Source organism: Kryptolebias marmoratus, linkage group LG11 (assembly GCF_001649575.2).
Source record: "Kryptolebias marmoratus isolate JLee-2015 linkage group LG11, ASM164957v2, whole genome shotgun sequence".
Taxonomy (NCBI): domain Eukaryota; kingdom Metazoa; phylum Chordata; class Actinopteri; order Cyprinodontiformes; family Rivulidae; genus Kryptolebias; species Kryptolebias marmoratus.
Genome location: NC_051440.1, coordinates 26573253 through 26589796, shown reverse-complemented (window position 1 = coordinate 26589796; position 16544 = coordinate 26573253). Strand labels below are relative to the sequence as shown.

At 46.5% G+C, this 16544-nt stretch overlaps 3 protein-coding genes across 3 annotated transcripts in view; 1 reads left to right on the top strand and 2 right to left on the bottom strand.

The window, feature by feature from the left end:
- LOC108251442 (aminopeptidase Ey-like) overlaps positions 1 to 688 on the bottom strand; it is an 18273-nt gene extending 17585 nt beyond the window's left edge. The window contains exon 1 of the mRNA XM_017441758.2: positions 352 to 688. Within this exon, the coding sequence (XP_017297247.1) occupies positions 352 to 649 (298 nt within the window). The 5' untranslated portion in view covers positions 650 to 688. The remainder of the gene's footprint in view (positions 1 to 351) is intronic.
- A 2426-nt stretch (positions 689 to 3114) lies between these two features.
- On the top strand, positions 3115 to 8147 carry dnaaf4 (dynein axonemal assembly factor 4). Its single transcript, XM_017441760.3, has 9 exons — positions 3115 to 3354; positions 3952 to 4099; positions 4174 to 4307; positions 4376 to 4535; positions 4601 to 4722; positions 5548 to 5657; positions 7111 to 7264; positions 7452 to 7557; positions 7661 to 8147. The coding sequence occupies exons 1-9, from the start codon at positions 3232 to 3234 to the stop codon at positions 7777 to 7779; spliced, it is 1176 nt and encodes a 391-aa protein (XP_017297249.1). The 5' UTR covers positions 3115 to 3231; the 3' UTR covers positions 7780 to 8147.
- A 45-nt stretch (positions 8148 to 8192) lies between these two features.
- Positions 8193 to 14082, bottom strand: LOC108251445 (homeobox protein DBX1-B). The gene is made up of 4 exons (XM_017441761.3): positions 13533 to 14082; positions 12865 to 12942; positions 10200 to 10408; positions 8193 to 8628 (listed from the first exon to the last, which is right to left on the bottom strand). Exons 1-4 carry the CDS (start codon positions 13834 to 13836, stop codon positions 8359 to 8361), a joined length of 861 nt encoding a protein of 286 aa, XP_017297250.1. The 5' UTR covers positions 13837 to 14082; the 3' UTR covers positions 8193 to 8358.
- Between the last annotated feature and the right edge of the window lie 2462 nt (positions 14083 to 16544).

Sequence of the window (16544 nt, the reverse complement as noted above, 5' to 3'; positions counted from 1 at the left end):
GGATGGATGGATGGATGGATGGATGGATGGATGGATGGATGGATGGATGGATGGATGGATGGATGGATGGATGGATAAACGGATGGATGGATGGATAAACGGATGGATGGATGGATGGATGGATGGATGGATGGATGGATGGATGGATGGATGGATGGATGGATGGATGGATGGAGTAGGGTTTTAGTTCTTCTGGTTTTAGTTGCTGCTGGCTTTAGTTCATGAGTGACGATAGGATGATTTTGTTTTTGACCCGTATGACAGAGTCAGGGTCAGACCCGTGTCAGACCCGGGTCTGACCTGGGTCTGACCCGGGTCTGGCTCCAGATGCTTACCAATATAAACTCTTACCTGTGAAGATGAAGAGGCCGGTCTCTGGATCCGGTTTCAGTCGTGGCCACAGCTTCACATTGTAGTGGATTGGTAGCAGGCTCTTGGGCAGCCGATATTTGTCCCATGGTTCGTTGGAGGGGACCGGGGTGGTGGTGGTGGGCTTAGTGGTGGTTCCTCCCTCGGTCGGGGAGATGATGTTCTTGGACCGTTCCTGGGAGTAAACAACAGACAGAGCGATGATCGTGGACAAGGCAGCCACACCTACGAAGATCCCTCCGATCCCGACGGCTTTACTGATGAAGAAGCCTTTCCCCATGCTGGCCGGCTGGCTGCTGCGAGACGCTGCGTGGAAACCTGCCGAGAGAAGCTGTTTATGAAGGATCTGCCAGGTGACACATTAACTGTGAGCCTGGGAACGCCCACCACACAACTGAAACTTTTTATTTACATCTACTTTAAACCCGTCTCAGCTGGATTGTGTGTAAGAATAAAGTCAGAACTTCAGGCTTCATTTGAAGACTCTGTGGCTTGAACATTAACTTTACAGATTTGCTTTAATGTAAGTAATTAGTTTATTTCTGAAATAAAAAAACAACAAACAGGAATTCAGACTAAAGAAAAAGGTTTAAAACAACAGAGATTTAGAGAAAAAGGTCAAATCTGAGCTGGTTCACAAGGAGAAAACTTTCAGACAAACAGATCAGAGACCAGGATCAGAGACCAGGATCAGAGACCAGGAGGAGAGACCAGGAGCCCCGGAGGAGTCCAACCTGCTGGACTTTGTGCCGAGGATGTGGACACAGCTGCTGGTTTGGTCCAACATGGATGGGGTTGTCCTCAGAAGTGACCCAGCACCCCCACCGGACTCCCACGCCCCCGTCAGCAGCTCTGGTCCTGGATCCGAAGGAAAACCCGCTGCTCCTCCTGAATCTGACGTTCCAACACGCTGATTGAGTGATTCCTCAATTCTTTTATCATCAATAAGGGAAATAATCCATAACTTTTCTGTTTCTGAACAAATCCTCCTTTAAAGACGAGTGAGACCAGGTCAGAGGTCACTGGGCTCTAAAGTCCAGTTCTGACAACATTTTCTAAAAACAGCCCTCTTGGTTTTTTGTTGCTTTTTCAGGGAATTTTTAGCCACAAGTTCTTGTGATTATGGACAATATTGAAGAGTTGAACTGTTTATGGAAAGATATCAATGATTGAACTGTGATGGTGATGTCCATCAAAGCAACTTTTGGATATCAACGAAACCCAAAAATAAGATTAGTTTTTCCAGAACTGGACCAGGTTTGTTTTATAATTGGAACTTTTTCATAAAAACTAAGAAACCAGCCCATCATAACATTCCGATATTGATTCAGTTTTCACAGCCGATACATAAAAGAACCAGCTTTTACCACCCTTTATCTTTGAGCCAATCATGTTTAATTAGCTTCAGAGAGCAGCACCAGTTTAAAATATCTTTTCTGTAAAATAAAAACAGGAACAAGAGCATTTATTGTTTTTGGCATTGAAATTAGCAGCTGAGATGGACTTTAGTTGTGGTTTGATGGCATGAAGTCAGCATTTATTGCCCTTCCTGAGAGATAATAACTAACTTTTTTTCTTACTGTAGTTTCTGGATGGAGCAACATGTGGTCAGACTACAGGTACACAAAGTTTAGTACAAATAAAGACTTATTTTTAAAGATAAGTCTGGAATTAGTCAAATAATCAAGACTGAAAAGAAATTAGGAGATTAGCAGGCCCTGATACAGTTTCCAAATGTTTCTGTTTTTGGGCAAGATTTAAAATATTAAACATTCAACTGTTAGATATGTGGTAAAAAATAATCCAATACTGAGTCAAAATTTGACCGAGCCAAGCCTGGACCCAACATAGTAAGTTAAGATTTTTTACCCCCAAAATTAAGTTAAAATAAATACTGTGTTGAGTTTAAAAGAACAACTCAAAATCTGCTTTATGAAATAATTATAATTTACAACATTTAAACTGAACAAGTTGACGATTGTCTGAAGGTTGTTGACTTTACCATCGTATCTTTTATGACTTTGATCAGACTTTACAGCCAGGAAACTGACAGCTAGAGCTTTTCTGCAGTGTGATAATAATAATAAACCCAAGTACACACACACACACACACACACACACACTACTCTATTCTCTACAAGCAGTCAATAAAGATAAGAAGTTCAAGAAGATCAGTGAACGTAGATAAAGTGATGAAAAAGAAGATAATTCAGAAGTCAGTTTCTTTTAACATTCAGTATATATATATATATATATATATATATATATATATATATATATATATATATATATTCCATCCTGCTGTGATGTGCTGGACTGTCTCAGGAGCATCTTTACCCAGCCTCCATCTTGGGTCCTGTCTGGTATGATGGACTGATGGACCCCGGCCTCCATGATTAGTGTCTCTGTCTGTCCTTCAGTCCAGGTCTTTCTAACCGCTGGAAGGACTTGTTGATTTCATCCACTTCCTCAATCTGCCATGCAGGGGCTTGTCTTTCCATGATGGTTCCTCTTTCTCCTCTTCCACATTATGTTTCTGCTGCCTGAGACGTTCTCTGAGCAGATCATCACTGGAGGCTTTCTTCCTGATGTTCTCCAGGATCTCGGTTGGTTCATCCTGTATAAATATAAATATAAATATAAATATAAATATAAATATAAATATAAATATAAATATAAATATAAATCAACCATGATCCTGATCCCTAAATGCTGAAGTTTCCGATAAACACGAAGGCAACACGCTTCCTTCCGTTACCATGGCGACCGGACGCCACCCGGAAGTAAACAGATAGTTGTTGTTCAGGACTTGTTTCTTGTTCTCCTCACAGAAAGGTGTCCCCGTCCCCAGGTGAGCCCAGCATGCCGCTGCACGTGACGGACTTCACGTGGACCCAGACGGACTCGGAGGTCCACATCCGCGTGCCGTTAAAGGGAGCGAAGACCGGAAATGTGGACGTGGTGTCAACAGACGACTACCTGAAGGTACGACAGGTGTTTTACCTTCATCCGGGGATTTCCTCCTCGTTCCCTGAAGCCCAGCGGGCCCTGCAGGAATGCATATCGCCCGCCGCCTTACTTTTGTGTCTGTGGACACAAGATATTTTGCTAACAGCAGACACAGACACATTATTGTCCACCTTTGTGTTTTGCCAGCGGGCGACAGCTGAGCGCTAACATCTCGCGGGATATCGCGAGATGTCCTAAAAGTGAATCATTTGTAAATAATTATGATTTTCTGAGTTTCATTAAAATTTGTTCAGCGGTTCCTGAAATATTTTGCTGACAGGCAAATCACAGTCCTAATTAATGCATTAATAAAGTACGGGCAGACATGAACACCTGCTGCTATCGCCCGCTGGAAAAACACAAAGGTGGACAATAATGTGTCTGTGTCTGCTGTTAGCAAAATATCTCATGGACAGAATTTAATGAAACTCACAGAAAGTGATCACTGGCAACTCAACTTAAGATGGCTGCCACAGCCAGCTGACTCAAAATGACTTTAGCTTTTACAGATACTGAGTTCAAAGTGTGTGGTAGTAGCTGAGAGTCGTCCTGGCGACATGCACCTGTGTGCAGGTGCACTTCCCTCCCTACCTGTTCGAGGCCTTCCTCTTCCAGCCGGTGGATGACGAGCGAAGCTCCGCAAAGATCGGGAACGGAGTCGCCGTCTTCAGTTTACCGAAGAGAACCGAGGGCCTCTGGGAGCGTCTGGTGCTGAACTCAGGTAGGAAGTTCGTCTCCTGCTCGGGTTCAGATGAGGAGCTTTAGAAACTAAACGAGTTTTATTGTTTGTTTCAGATGATAAAGAAACAAAGAGGACAATCAGAGAGGCAGCTCTGATGAAACAGCAGCAGAAACTTTCTGCCGAGTCCAAACAGAAAGCAGAGAAACAAGAAGCAGAGAAGAAATACGCTCTGCAGGCCGCGATGAAGGTACCTCCTCCTCGTCTTCCTCAGGATGTGTAAAGTCCAGCAGAACCACTGAAAAGCTTCTCAATCAGCTCGAAACGGACGAACGAGACCGAATCCAGAGGCTGAAGGACGCCGAGCGAGAGAGAACGACTGCAGAGCTGGCAGCGTGGCAGAACCATCTGAACCGAGCCAGAACCGACACAAAGAGACCAGAACCTGAACCCACAGACCCTGGGAGGAACCAGCTGGGTGAGTGACCTCCTGATGGTCCAATATTCCTCCTGCAGCCGCCTTTAATCAGCAGCTTCCTGCAGAGAAGAAGAAAAACCCCGCCGAGGTTCTTCCTCCGAGGCTCAGCAGAACCATCCGGGTCACCTTCACCCCCCGAGAGTTCCCCACGGCTCTCAGAGAATCCCGAGTCCCGGAGGAGGAGGAGGTGAGTCCGAGAGCCTCGTTCAAAGACTAAAACCAGCCGAACAGTGACTAAAACCAGCAGAACAGCAGCTAAAACCAGCAGAACAGCAGCTAAAACCAGCAGAACAGCAGCTAAAACCAGCCGAACAGTGGCTAAAACCAGCCAAACAGTGGCTAAAACCAGCAGAACAGTGGCTAAAACCAGCCGAACAGTGGCTAAAGCCAGCAGAACAGTGGCCAAAACCAGCAGAACAGCAGCTAAAACCAGCCGAACAGCAGCTAAAACCAGCCAAACAGTGGCTAAAACCAGCCGAACAGTGGCTAAAACCAGCAGAACAGTGGCTAAAACCAGCCAAACAGCAGCTAAAACCAGCAGAACAATGGCTAAAACCAGCAGAACAGTAGCTAAAGGCTAAAAGCAGCAGAACAGTAGCTAAAGGCTAAAAGCAGCAGAACAGTAGCTAAAGGCTAAAACCAGCAGAACAGCGGCTAAAGGCTAAAATCAGCAGAACAGTAGCTAAAGGCTACCATTAGCCACTGAAACAGGAAACCAGCAGCTAGTGTTTTCAGAAGGAATGCATATCACCCGCCACCTTTCATGAACTCAGAGGATGTGTTGGGATGACTCTCAGCTACTACCACACCAAACTGTAGTTTAATATTAGTGACGTTGGCTGAGACAGCCATTTTATTGTTTGCCACGATCAGAACATCCAATAATTACTTTCTGAGAGTTTTATTAAAATATATTCAGGGATTCAGGAGATATTTTGCTAACAGACTGGTTTCCTCATCCTGTGATTTTCAAACCCTGAGAAAACTGAAAGCAGGATTTTGTTTCCATCAGTGGCTGAGGAAACAAGCCGAAGCGAGACGAGCAGCCGGCGCAGACGTTAACGAGCTGAAGGACCTGACGGAGGACGAGAGGAACCCTGAGTGGCTGAAGGAGCGAGGCGAGTGAGTGACCTTCAGCTCTGAGCTTCAGCTCTGACCTTGACCTTCAGCTTTGACCTTCAGCTCGACCCAGCTCTGACCTCAGCTCTGACCTTCAGCTCTAACCTTCAGCTTCGACCTTCAACTCTGACCCCAGCTCTGACCTCAGCTCTGACCTCAGCTCTGACCTTCAGCTCTGACCCAGCTCTGACCTTCAGCTCTAACCTTCAGCTCTGACCTTCAGCTCTGACCTTCAGCTCTAACCTTCAGCTCTGACCTCAGCTCTGACCTCAGCTCTGACCTCAGCTCTGACCTTCAGCTCTGACCTCAGCTCTGACCTTCAGCTCTAACCTTCAGCTTCGACCTTCAACTCTGACCCCAGCTCTGACCTTCAGCTCTGACCTCAGCTCTGAACTTCAGCTTTGACCCCAGCTCTGACCTTCAGCTCTGACCTCAGCTCTGACCTTCAGCTCTAACCTTCAGCTCTGACCCAGCTCTGACCTTCAGCTCTAACCTTCAGCTCTGACCTTCAGCTCTGACCTTCAGCTCTAACCTTCAGCTCTGACCTCAGCTCTGACCTCAGCTCTGACCTCAGCTCTGACCTTCAGCTCTGACCTCAGCTCTGACCTTCAGCTCTAACCTTCAGCTTCGACCTTCAACTCTGACCCCAGCTCTGACCTTCAGCTCTGACCTCAGCTCTGAACTTCAGCTTTGACCCCAGCTCTGACCTTCAGCTCTGACCTCAGCTCTGACCTTCAGCTCTAACCTTCAGCTCTGACCCAGCTCTGACCTTCAGCTCTAACCTTCAGCTCTGACCTTCAGCTCTGACCTTCAGCTCTAACCTTCAGCTCTGACCTCAGCTCTGACCTCAGCTCTGACCTCAGCTCTGACCTTCAGCTCTGACCTCAGCTCTGACCTTCAGCTCTAACCTTCAGCTTCGACCTTCAACTCTGACCCCAGCTCTGACCTTCAGCTCTGACCTCAGCTCTGAACTTCAGCTTTGACCCCAGCTCTGACCTTCAGCTCTGACCTCAGCTCTGACCTTCAGCTCTAACCTTCAGCTCTGACCCAGCTCTGACCTTCAGCTCTAACCTTCAGCTCTGACCTTCAGCTCTGACCTTCAGCTCTAACCTTCAGCTCTGACCTCAGCTCTGACCTCAGCTCTGACCTCAGCTCTGACCTTCAGCTCTGACCTCAGCTCTGACCTTCAGCTCTAACCTTCAGCTTCGACCTTCAACTCTGACCCCAGCTCTGACCTTCAGCTCTGACCTCAGCTCTGAACTTCAGCTTTGACCCCAGCTCTGACCTTCAGCTCTGACCTCAGCTCTGACCTTCAGCTCTAACCTTCAGCTCTGACCCAGCTCTGACCTTCAGCTCTAACCTTCAGCTCTGACCTTCAGCTCTGACCTTCAGCTCTGACCTTGACCTTCAGCTCTGGCTCGTCCCGACCGTCTCTGATTGGACTGTGTCCCTTCAGGAGGTGTTTCCTGAGCGGGGACTATCTGGGGGCTCTGAACGCCTACAGCCTGGCCCTCAGGCTGAACAGGAAGATCCCCGCTCTGTACTCCAACCGGGCCGCCTGCCACCTGAAGCTGAAAAACCTCCATAAAGCCATCGAGGACTGCTCTCAGGTCTGTGGAACCTCTGACACCGACGGAGAACAAACTTTTATCTGGCTACAAACTTTAACTTGTGTTTCTACCTGTTCTCTGACGATGACCGATCTTTTCAGAGTGTAATAAATCCTGTTGTTTACTCGCGTCAGACCTTTGGTTCCTGTAGAACCGGTCTGAAATCAGTCCTGGTCCTTGTCTCCAGGCCTTGGACCTGTTGTCTCCGGCTGTCGATGCCAACGCTGCAGCCAGACTTCGAGCGAGCGTTCGTCGAGGATCTGCGTTCTGCCAGCTGCAGCTCTACGCTGAAGGTTTGGGGTTCTTATGATGAATGAAGTAACAAGAGCAGGGGGACAGATGGACGGGGGACAGGGGACAGGTGAGTCAGCTGATCCACCTGTGGCTGTCTTACAGGCCTACAAGACTACGAAGCTGCGCTGAAGATCGACCCTCATAACGAGGCACTGCAGGAGGACGCACAGAGAATCAGAGACATGATCCAGGGTTCTGCAGCTGGACAGACAGAGACATGATGGGACAGGACGAGACAGAATCAGAGACATGATCCAGGGTTCTGCAGCTGGACAGACAGAGACATGATGGGACACAGATGTATAGAAGGAGACAGTTGGACACAATGAAATCAATAAAACATGAAGACAGATGTAATGAGACACTCGGGGACACGATGAGACATTAAACATCTTCTGATTTTCAGTGTTTTTTGTTTTAATTTAAAAAGTTAAAAATTCAAATCAAACGGCTCCAGACTCCAGTTTGATCCGAGTTTAAAAAGTTTTCTTTCAGGATAAAGACTCTAATGGAGCAGGAAACAAACGTCCAGAATCAGTTTTGTTCTGACAGGAAACAGAATTTTTGTTTGTTTTAATCTTGTGTTATTTTCCTGCTGGGTTTAAATAAATCAATAAAACACAAAACATCAAAACTGAATAAGACTTTTAAGATTTATTTAAAAACATGAAAAACATTCAGTAGGTTGAAGGTTTACAGACTGAAGTGGACCTACAGAGCAGAGAAATATTTCCTGTACAGAAGCTCCCATATTTACAGATTCAGGCACTTTGGATTTCTGTCCTCTGTCTCCGTCCTTCTCAGGACACGCTGATTTCTTCTCCGTCGGACTCGGACGGCTCTGACTGTTTGCTGGACTCTGACGGAGAGGAGGAGTTCTGATGAAGGCGATGGTGATCGGCTGCGGTCCGGTTCAGCTGCTGGCAGAAGGCGCTGCCCACGTCCGTCAGGTCCGGGTGGGGGTTGGTTCTGGTGGGGAGGGTCTGCTGCCGGCAGCCGCCCGTCGACAGCAGCTCCCGCTCCTTGGAGTTCCTCCACTTCATCCTGCGGTTCTGGAACCAGATCTTCACCTGAGCAGAACCCAGAAACCACAGGGTGTCAGAGGTCACAGAGCCTAAAGGTCAGGGGTTAGACTTCACCGACCTTTTTAGAAACAATACAGAACGTTCTAAACTCAGATGGAACAAAAATCAACTGAAATCAGCAGAACATGAGCTGAAATCACAGAACATGAGCTGAAATCGCAGAACATGAGCTGAAATCACAGAACATGAGCTGAAATCACAGAACATGAGCTGAAATCAACAGAACATGAGCTGAAATCAGCAGAACGTGACTTGAAATCAGCAGAACATGACTTGAAATCAGCAGAACGTGAGCTGAAATCAGCAGAACTTGAGCTGAAATCAGCAGAACATGAGCTGAAATCGCAGAACATGAGCTGAAATCAGCAGAACATGAGCTGAAATCACAGAACGTGACCTGAAATCACAGAACATGAGCTGAAATCGCAGAACATGAGCTGAAATCACAGAACATGAGCTGAAATCACAGAACATGACCTGAAATCGCAGAACATGAGCTGAAATCACAGAACATGAGCTGAAATCACAGAACATGAGCTGAAATCACAGAACATGACTTGAAATCACAGAACATGAGCTGAAATCAACAGAACATGACCTGAAATCACAGAACATGAGCTGAAATCACAGAACATGAGCTGAAATCAGCAGAACATGAGCTGAAATCACAGAACATGAGCTGAAATCAGCAGAACATGACCTGAAATCACAGAACATGAGCTGAAATCAGCAGTTTGCTGATGCAGGTTTTAGATTTTGGTTTTGAAGGACTTGAAGTCGTTGTTTATTTTTGTTGTCATAAAAGTTAAACAAGAAAATGGTGAGATGCTGACTCAGCGTTTATTTAATGAAAGGATTCAGAATCAACAATATTTAATTTATTTAAAGCAGAAACTTAAAGATGCAAACGCTAAAACAGTTAAAGAATATTTTAATGAGTCTGATCGTCCAGCAGAGGGCAGCAAACTGCAGCAGCAGCTTCAGAGAAAATCAGCTAAATCATATTTTGGTTATTAGCTACTGTTTGGCTCACTTTAGCTACTGTTTGGCTCACTTTAGCTACCGTTTGTCTCACTTTAGCTACCGTTTGTCTCACTTTAGCTACTGTTTGTCTCACTTTAGCTACTGTTTGGCTCACTTTAGCTACCGTTTGTCTCACTTTAGCTACTGTTTGGCTCACTTTAGCTACCGTTTATCTCACTTTAGCTACCGTTTGGCTCACTTTAGCTACTGTTTGGCTCACTTTAGCTACCGTTTGTCTCACTTTAGCTACTGTTTGGCTCACTTTAGCTACCGTTTGTCTCACTTTAGCTACCATTTGTCTCACTTTAGCTACTGTTTGGCTCACTTTAGCTACTGTTTGGCTCACTTTAGCTACTGTTTGGCTCACTTTAGCTCTTAGTAACATTTGTTAGTTTAATTAGAATCATTCAGTTTCATCTGAAACGGTTTCAGTCTGTTTGTTGGGCCCCTCTGATCCCTGAGAACAGCTGCAGAACCTTCTGTAAACGGACCGCAGCCGTCCGAGCCGGGCCCAGCGGACCCGGGTGTTGTACCTGCGAGTCCTTCAGGCCCAGTTTGCCGGCCAGTTTCTTCCTGTCTGGTTTGCTGATGTACTTCTGCTTCTGGAAGGTTCTCTCCAGGGCCTTCCTCTGCAGGTCCGAGAACACGGCCCGCCGCAGCATGCCCCTCCTGGGCTTCCCCCGGGGGGCCAGGGGCCACGAGAACGTCCCCGGGACCGGAACCACTAAGGAAGAGGAGGAGGCTGGAGGAGGAAGCAGCAGGGAGATTTGGTCAGAGATGTTTTGTTCAAGTGTTGATGAAATGAGTTCTCTGCATGTTTAAAGTCAAACACAACAAATCCTTTTATTCTGTGAATGCTGAGTCAGCATTTTGTCTTCTGAAGCTGCTTTTAGCTCATCGTTTGTTACTTTCAGCTCGTGTTTAGCTTCTCGAGTTTGTTATTTAGTTCTGTCTCAGTGTTGGTATAAATCTGCACTTCTGAGTATCTGCTGAGATTTTAATATTAATTAATTATTTAATTAATATTTAATTAGTGTTTTATAAAACGAAGCCTGAAGCATCAGAGAACTGAGTCGGTTTTAAATATGAAAACGTTCACAGGGTGGGGGTGTCCTGAGACGATAAAAACTGTTTTTACATTTGCTCTGGTAAAGTCTGCCTGACTCAGCGTCTTTTTGCACATCTGGCTCTGAGACGCCTCAGGTCCCTGGTCCTGGTGCACATCTGGCTCTGAAGGCACCTCTGGTCCCTGGTCCTGGTGCCGGGGGTCTGTGAGGTCTTGTGAACTCTGTCCTGCAGGTTTGTTGGACTCGTCTCTTCTTGTCTCTGTAACGATCACAGCGGCTCCTCGATGTTCCTCAGAATGTTCCTCGTTCTGCTGCTGAAGAGCCCAGTTTGTCCAGCGGTGGAAACAGCCGGGTCCTGGGAGGCCCCGGGGGGCCCCGGGGGGCCCCGGGAGGCCCCTCAGAGCCCCCTGGGGCCCCCCGGCTCACACTGCCTCTAATGAAGCATGAAGGGCTCTATGGGACAGCTGATTGTTGTAATGAACTGAGTGGAGTCTTTAGAGGCGTGTTCGGCCCGAAACACGCCGCTGATTAAGGCCAGGTCACATCAGTCCGGTGGCTCAGGAGATATTTTGCTAACAGAGTCAGATGGTAATAATTCATGCAGGAAAGAACTTTGTTAAACAGTTTTTCTGTGACTCTAATTAGTAGATTTTACCTTCAGTTTTCTACATTTTTATCTAAATGTTTATTTTTTCATTTCCTGCTGGAGGATTAAAGACCTGACAGTGATAATGTTGTTTCATTTGTTAGCAAAATATCTCACAAAGAACGGGACGGATTTTAATGAAATTCTCAGAACATAAATGACTGATTAACTTTTGGAGCCATGCTGATAAAAATGGCCGCTGCAGCTAATCAACCTTAGCAACCAGAAACAGCTTTCACAGACACTGAGCTGAAGTTCGGCTGGTAGTAGCTGAGAGTCGTCCCCATCCTGTCCTCTGAGGGCTGACAGAGACTGAGTGTGTCTGTGCGTGTGTGTGTGTGTGTATCCCTGTGTGTGTGTCTCTGTGTGTGTGAGGTGGGTGTGTGTGTGTGTGACGGTGTGTCTCTGTGTGTGTGTGTGTCACTGTGTGTGTATGTGTGGTGGGTGGGTGTGTGTGTGACGGTGTGTCTCTGTGTGTGTGTGTGTCACTGTGTGTGTGTCCCGGCCTCTGATTGGTCACGGTGTTTCGGGGCTTTGTGGCGCGGCGGAGGGGGTTTGGTGGGAAAACGAGCCTTCCTGAGCTGAGAAGGACCCGCCTCACATTTAGAGCGTGACAAACGGAGCTGATCCATCTGGACCGGAACAAACCGGACTAATTTGTAGATTAGGAACAACTGGTGCTGATGTCAGCAGATCAAAGATTTCTGTTTGTTTCCGTTTCCACAGAGAAATAACTTGTTTCCTCGTTATATTGGTTTCAAACATGTCACAGCTGAACCAGTGGTGAAAATATTTAACTAACAGTAACTTGGGACTCTTATTTTGAAGAGTAACTATGAGCTTTAGTTTGAAACTCCTGTTTGTCTTTTGGGTTTTATTGCTTGTTACTCAAAGTTCCTCTCAGGTCCGAACTGATCTCTGGAGGATCTTCTCCATGTTTGGATGAAGAAGAGGAAGAACTTCAGAGTTTAAAAAGCTTTATACAAATAAATTCATTCCCTCAGATTTCTGTTTAATTAAAAAACTTTTAGTTAACTTTAATTTAAGTTATGGTGCCTATTTTTGTTTTTGTAAAAAAAAAAAAAACTTATTTGCTGAATAATAATAATAATAATAATAATATAATCCGGTGGTTTTGTTGGTGGCTAAACTTAAATCTAATAAAATCAAATAATAAAAAGCTGAGTTTGGTTTTCTGTTTTTAGTTTGTGACGTTCAGCATCGTCTGCTGGAAGAAACTAACTTTAATCTTTTATTCTTTAATAAAGTTAAATTTAAAAAAGTTTTTTGTGACAGAGGAAGATTTTCTCTGTTTCTCTGAATCTTTGTGTGACTTCAAGGGTTTGGACAGAACCGACAGGTCCGGCTGGTTCTGACCCGGAGGACGTCCGGCTGGTTCTGACCCGGAGGACGCCCGGCTGGTTCTGACCCGGAGGACGCCCGGCTGGTTCTGACCCGGAGGACGCCCGCCTGGTTCTGACCCACCTGTGAAGTAGGAGGTTCTGAGGACCGGATGAAGACGTCCATCAAAGAAGGGCAGAGACTTGGTCTGAAGACTCTGAACTGCAGGAAGGAAAACAGCCGAGTCATGTTTCCATCTTTAAATCTCAATTTATCACCAAATCACACATTTCACTCAAATGAACAGTTCTGGACCGAAAACGTGTGAGACACATAAATCTTCATCCTCCTCTGGTTCTGTAATCGACTCATCATGAGTCCCCTACTTCATCCCTTCTTCTAACAACAACAACAACAACAACAACAACAACACTAATAATAATAACAACGTTCAGCTTCAGGAGGAACATCATAAATAAAATCCAGGAGATGAGAAGATTTGGAATAATCTGAAATTCAATAAATAAAAAAAACTTTAATTTAACTAAACATGAAATATAATTTATTAACTGATGCTGTGGGGGAAGAAAAGGACCATCAGATTAATAAATAAACATCACAAATTTACATTTTAAAACCAAAAACCATAAAACATTTAAAATAGAACAAATAATCTTCAACATAAGAAATAAATTAGTTCCAAATAAAATAAAGTTTTCAGATTTTAAAGATTAAATTAGATGAAGTCAAAATGAGTTCTTCTGGAGACGAGATCCGTTCTAACAGAACTAAAGTTCTGGGTCAGAACTCACCGGTCCGGGCGGACGGGGCCAGGATGGCACTGACACCGAACTTCAGGTACCCGGAGTCCGGAGGGCCGGTACCGGTCCGGTTCGGCTGCTCTGCGCTCGGTCCTGACGCCTGAAGGGCAGAACCGAGCCCCGGGCCGGGCGGGAGGAGGTCCACGGTACCGCCCGGGGCGGAGAAGGTTCGGTGGACGGGCTGACCGAACCGGAGCAGGTCCTCCACCAGGAACCCGGAGGGCAGGGCTCGGTTCGGAGGGGGACGCAGGAGGTTCGGGTAGAGAGGCGGGAGAGCGCTGCAGGGGAACATCATAATGTTCCGAACCGGAAACGACCCAAAGGAACCCAAAGTCCGGACGGGTTCTCTGCGCCCTGCGGCCGCTTTTATACCGGGTGCGCCCGCGCACAGGCGCGTGCCCGTGCGCGCTCCAAAGGTCCACCCTCCTGACTGAAGAGCTGCACGAGGAAGAGTTCTGGTTCTGACCCGGGTCAGAGTCCAGAAGAGGCTGAGGAGAACTAAGAGCGATGAGACTGTTTGTTTGTTTGTTTGTTTGTTTGTTTTTATTCCAGAAACTCAATTTAAAGAGAAAAACTTCAAATAAAAGAAAAGTTTAAACTTTTAAACAATCAAATCTTTTTAAATAAAATTTAAAATTATGTTTCTCTGCTGGTCATGGATGGATGTCCTCACTGACAGGTGTCCTCAGATGGGGTGTGGGCGGGGCCTCAAGGTCTGACCTGCAGGTGTGGGCGGGGCCTCATGGACTGACCTGCAGGTGTGGGCGGGACTCAGTCTGACCTGCAGGTGTGGGCGGGACTCAGGGTGTGACCTGCAGGTGTGGGCGGGACTCAGAGTCTGACCTGCAGGTGTGGGCGGGACTCAGAGTCTGACCTGCAGGTGTGGGCGGGACTCAGGGNGATTAAACCACATGAAACTGGGATTAAACCACCTGAAACACCTGAAACTGGGATTGAACCACCTGAAACACCAGAGACTGGAATTAAATCACCTGAAACTGGGATTAAACCACCTGAAACTGGGATTAAACCACCTGAAACACCTGAAACTGGGATTAAACCACCTGAAACACCAGAGACTGGAATTAAATCACCTGAAACTGGGATTAAACCACCTGAAACTGGGATTAAACCACCTGAAACACCTGAAACTGGGATTGAACCACCTGAAACGTCAGAACTTTAGGCTGGGAATAAACCTCTGACTCCAGCTGAGCAGTTTATCTATAAACAGGAAATGGTCGCTGGGAAGCAGATTGGAGCTGCTTCATCGTTAATGTTTAACTGAGAGATAAAAGAATGATTCAGCCTGAACATCTGGCATTTGGAGCTTCAGGAAGTGATCTGAAGACGAACAAACAAACTGAGGTTTCAGGGGTTTAAATCAGGGATAAAATGTCCGACAGGATCTCCGGATCCGACCTTCACCTGTTAGAAGAAAATCTGAACCCCTCGTCAGACAGAAAACTCCTCCTGGGTTTAGTTCCTGCAGGGTTTAGGTCTTGGTGCTGGTTGGACTCCTCCAGGGCTGCTCCTGGTCTCAGAACCTGTTTGTGGTCTTCATGGACAGGAGCTCAGAGGAGTCCTGGTTTGGGAACCTCAGGGTCTGGTCTCGGTTCTTTGCAGATGATGTGGATCTGTAGGCGTGATCTTCAGCGTGCACCGGGACGCAGCTGGGATGAGAGCCGGTTCCTCTGAGGCCGTGGTTCTCAGTGGGACGCTCCCTCCAGGTCAGGGGTCAGAAGCAGAGACTCACCCCTGACCTAGAGGGACAGGGGTGAGTCTCTGCTTCCTTTGTACGACGGCCGGGCTCAGCCTTAGAGATCAGGTGAGGAGCTCCGTCAGCCGGGGGGAGCTCAGAGTAGAGCTGCTGCTCCTCATCGAAAGGAGTCAGCTGAGGTGGTTTGGGCATCTGACTAGGACGTCTCCTGGACGCCTCTTTAGAGGTTTTTCAGGCTTGTCACACTGGGACGAGAACGCGGGGCAGACCCAGAACTCTGTGGAGGGATTCTGGATCCTCTCTGGCCTGGGAACGCCTTGAGATCCCCCAGGAGGAGCTGGAGAGGGAGGTCTGGGTTTCTGTGCTGGACCTACTGCCTCTGTGACCTGACCATGATGGATGGATGGATGGATGGATGGATGGATGGATGGATGGATGGATGGATGGATGGATGGATGGATGGATNCTGACCTGCAGGTGTGGGCGGGACTCAGGGTCTGACCTGCAGGTGTGGGCGTGGCCTCAGGAGCAGCTGTGAGGTGAGGTGGAGCAGAAGTCCAGATGTGTCTCCAGATGTTTGGAGGAACACAGATCCTCTGAAAGAATCTAAAGTTTAATGAATGATTCTGTTCTGCAGCAAATTATAATTTAATGTTTTAAAAAAACATTAAAGTTGTTTCTAAAGAGGCTAAATTTCGATTTTTTATGTTAAATAAAAGTTTAATTAAACAAAAAAGTAACAATTTAAATAAATATAAAATATTGTAAATATTTTACTTTGTTTTCAGTAAAAATCAAACAAATGTTATTAAAACTCGTTAATTATTCAGCTGCTGATTTAAACAGCAGCTTTTCTCCAACAGATGGTGTTTGAGCGCTTTAATCCGGTGGACGGCTCACTTCGAGGCCTCACGACCAAATGATCCAGCGCTCAACAAAAGGAGGAGATCATTAAATCTGCAGCAGATCCGCAGGGCGGCAGGCTACCTTAACACAAACCCTCCCAAAGAGAGAAAGTGTTGCATTCACAGCATTTTATTCCTTCACAAAATCCCTCCATTGTGTTGAAGTGGAGCAGATGGTTCCTGGGCTTCAGCAGAACTAATTTCTCCTCGTGGTCCGATGGACTCTCCAGCCCGCTGCTCGATTCTTAACCAGGAAGAACAGCTGCTGGCGAATTAAACACCAGTTAAGACTCACTTTAAGGCCATTAGCTCCTCAAAGTCTTACAACAAGAACCCTCCCACATTATCAGCTGCAACAACCGCAACATGTAAACAGGC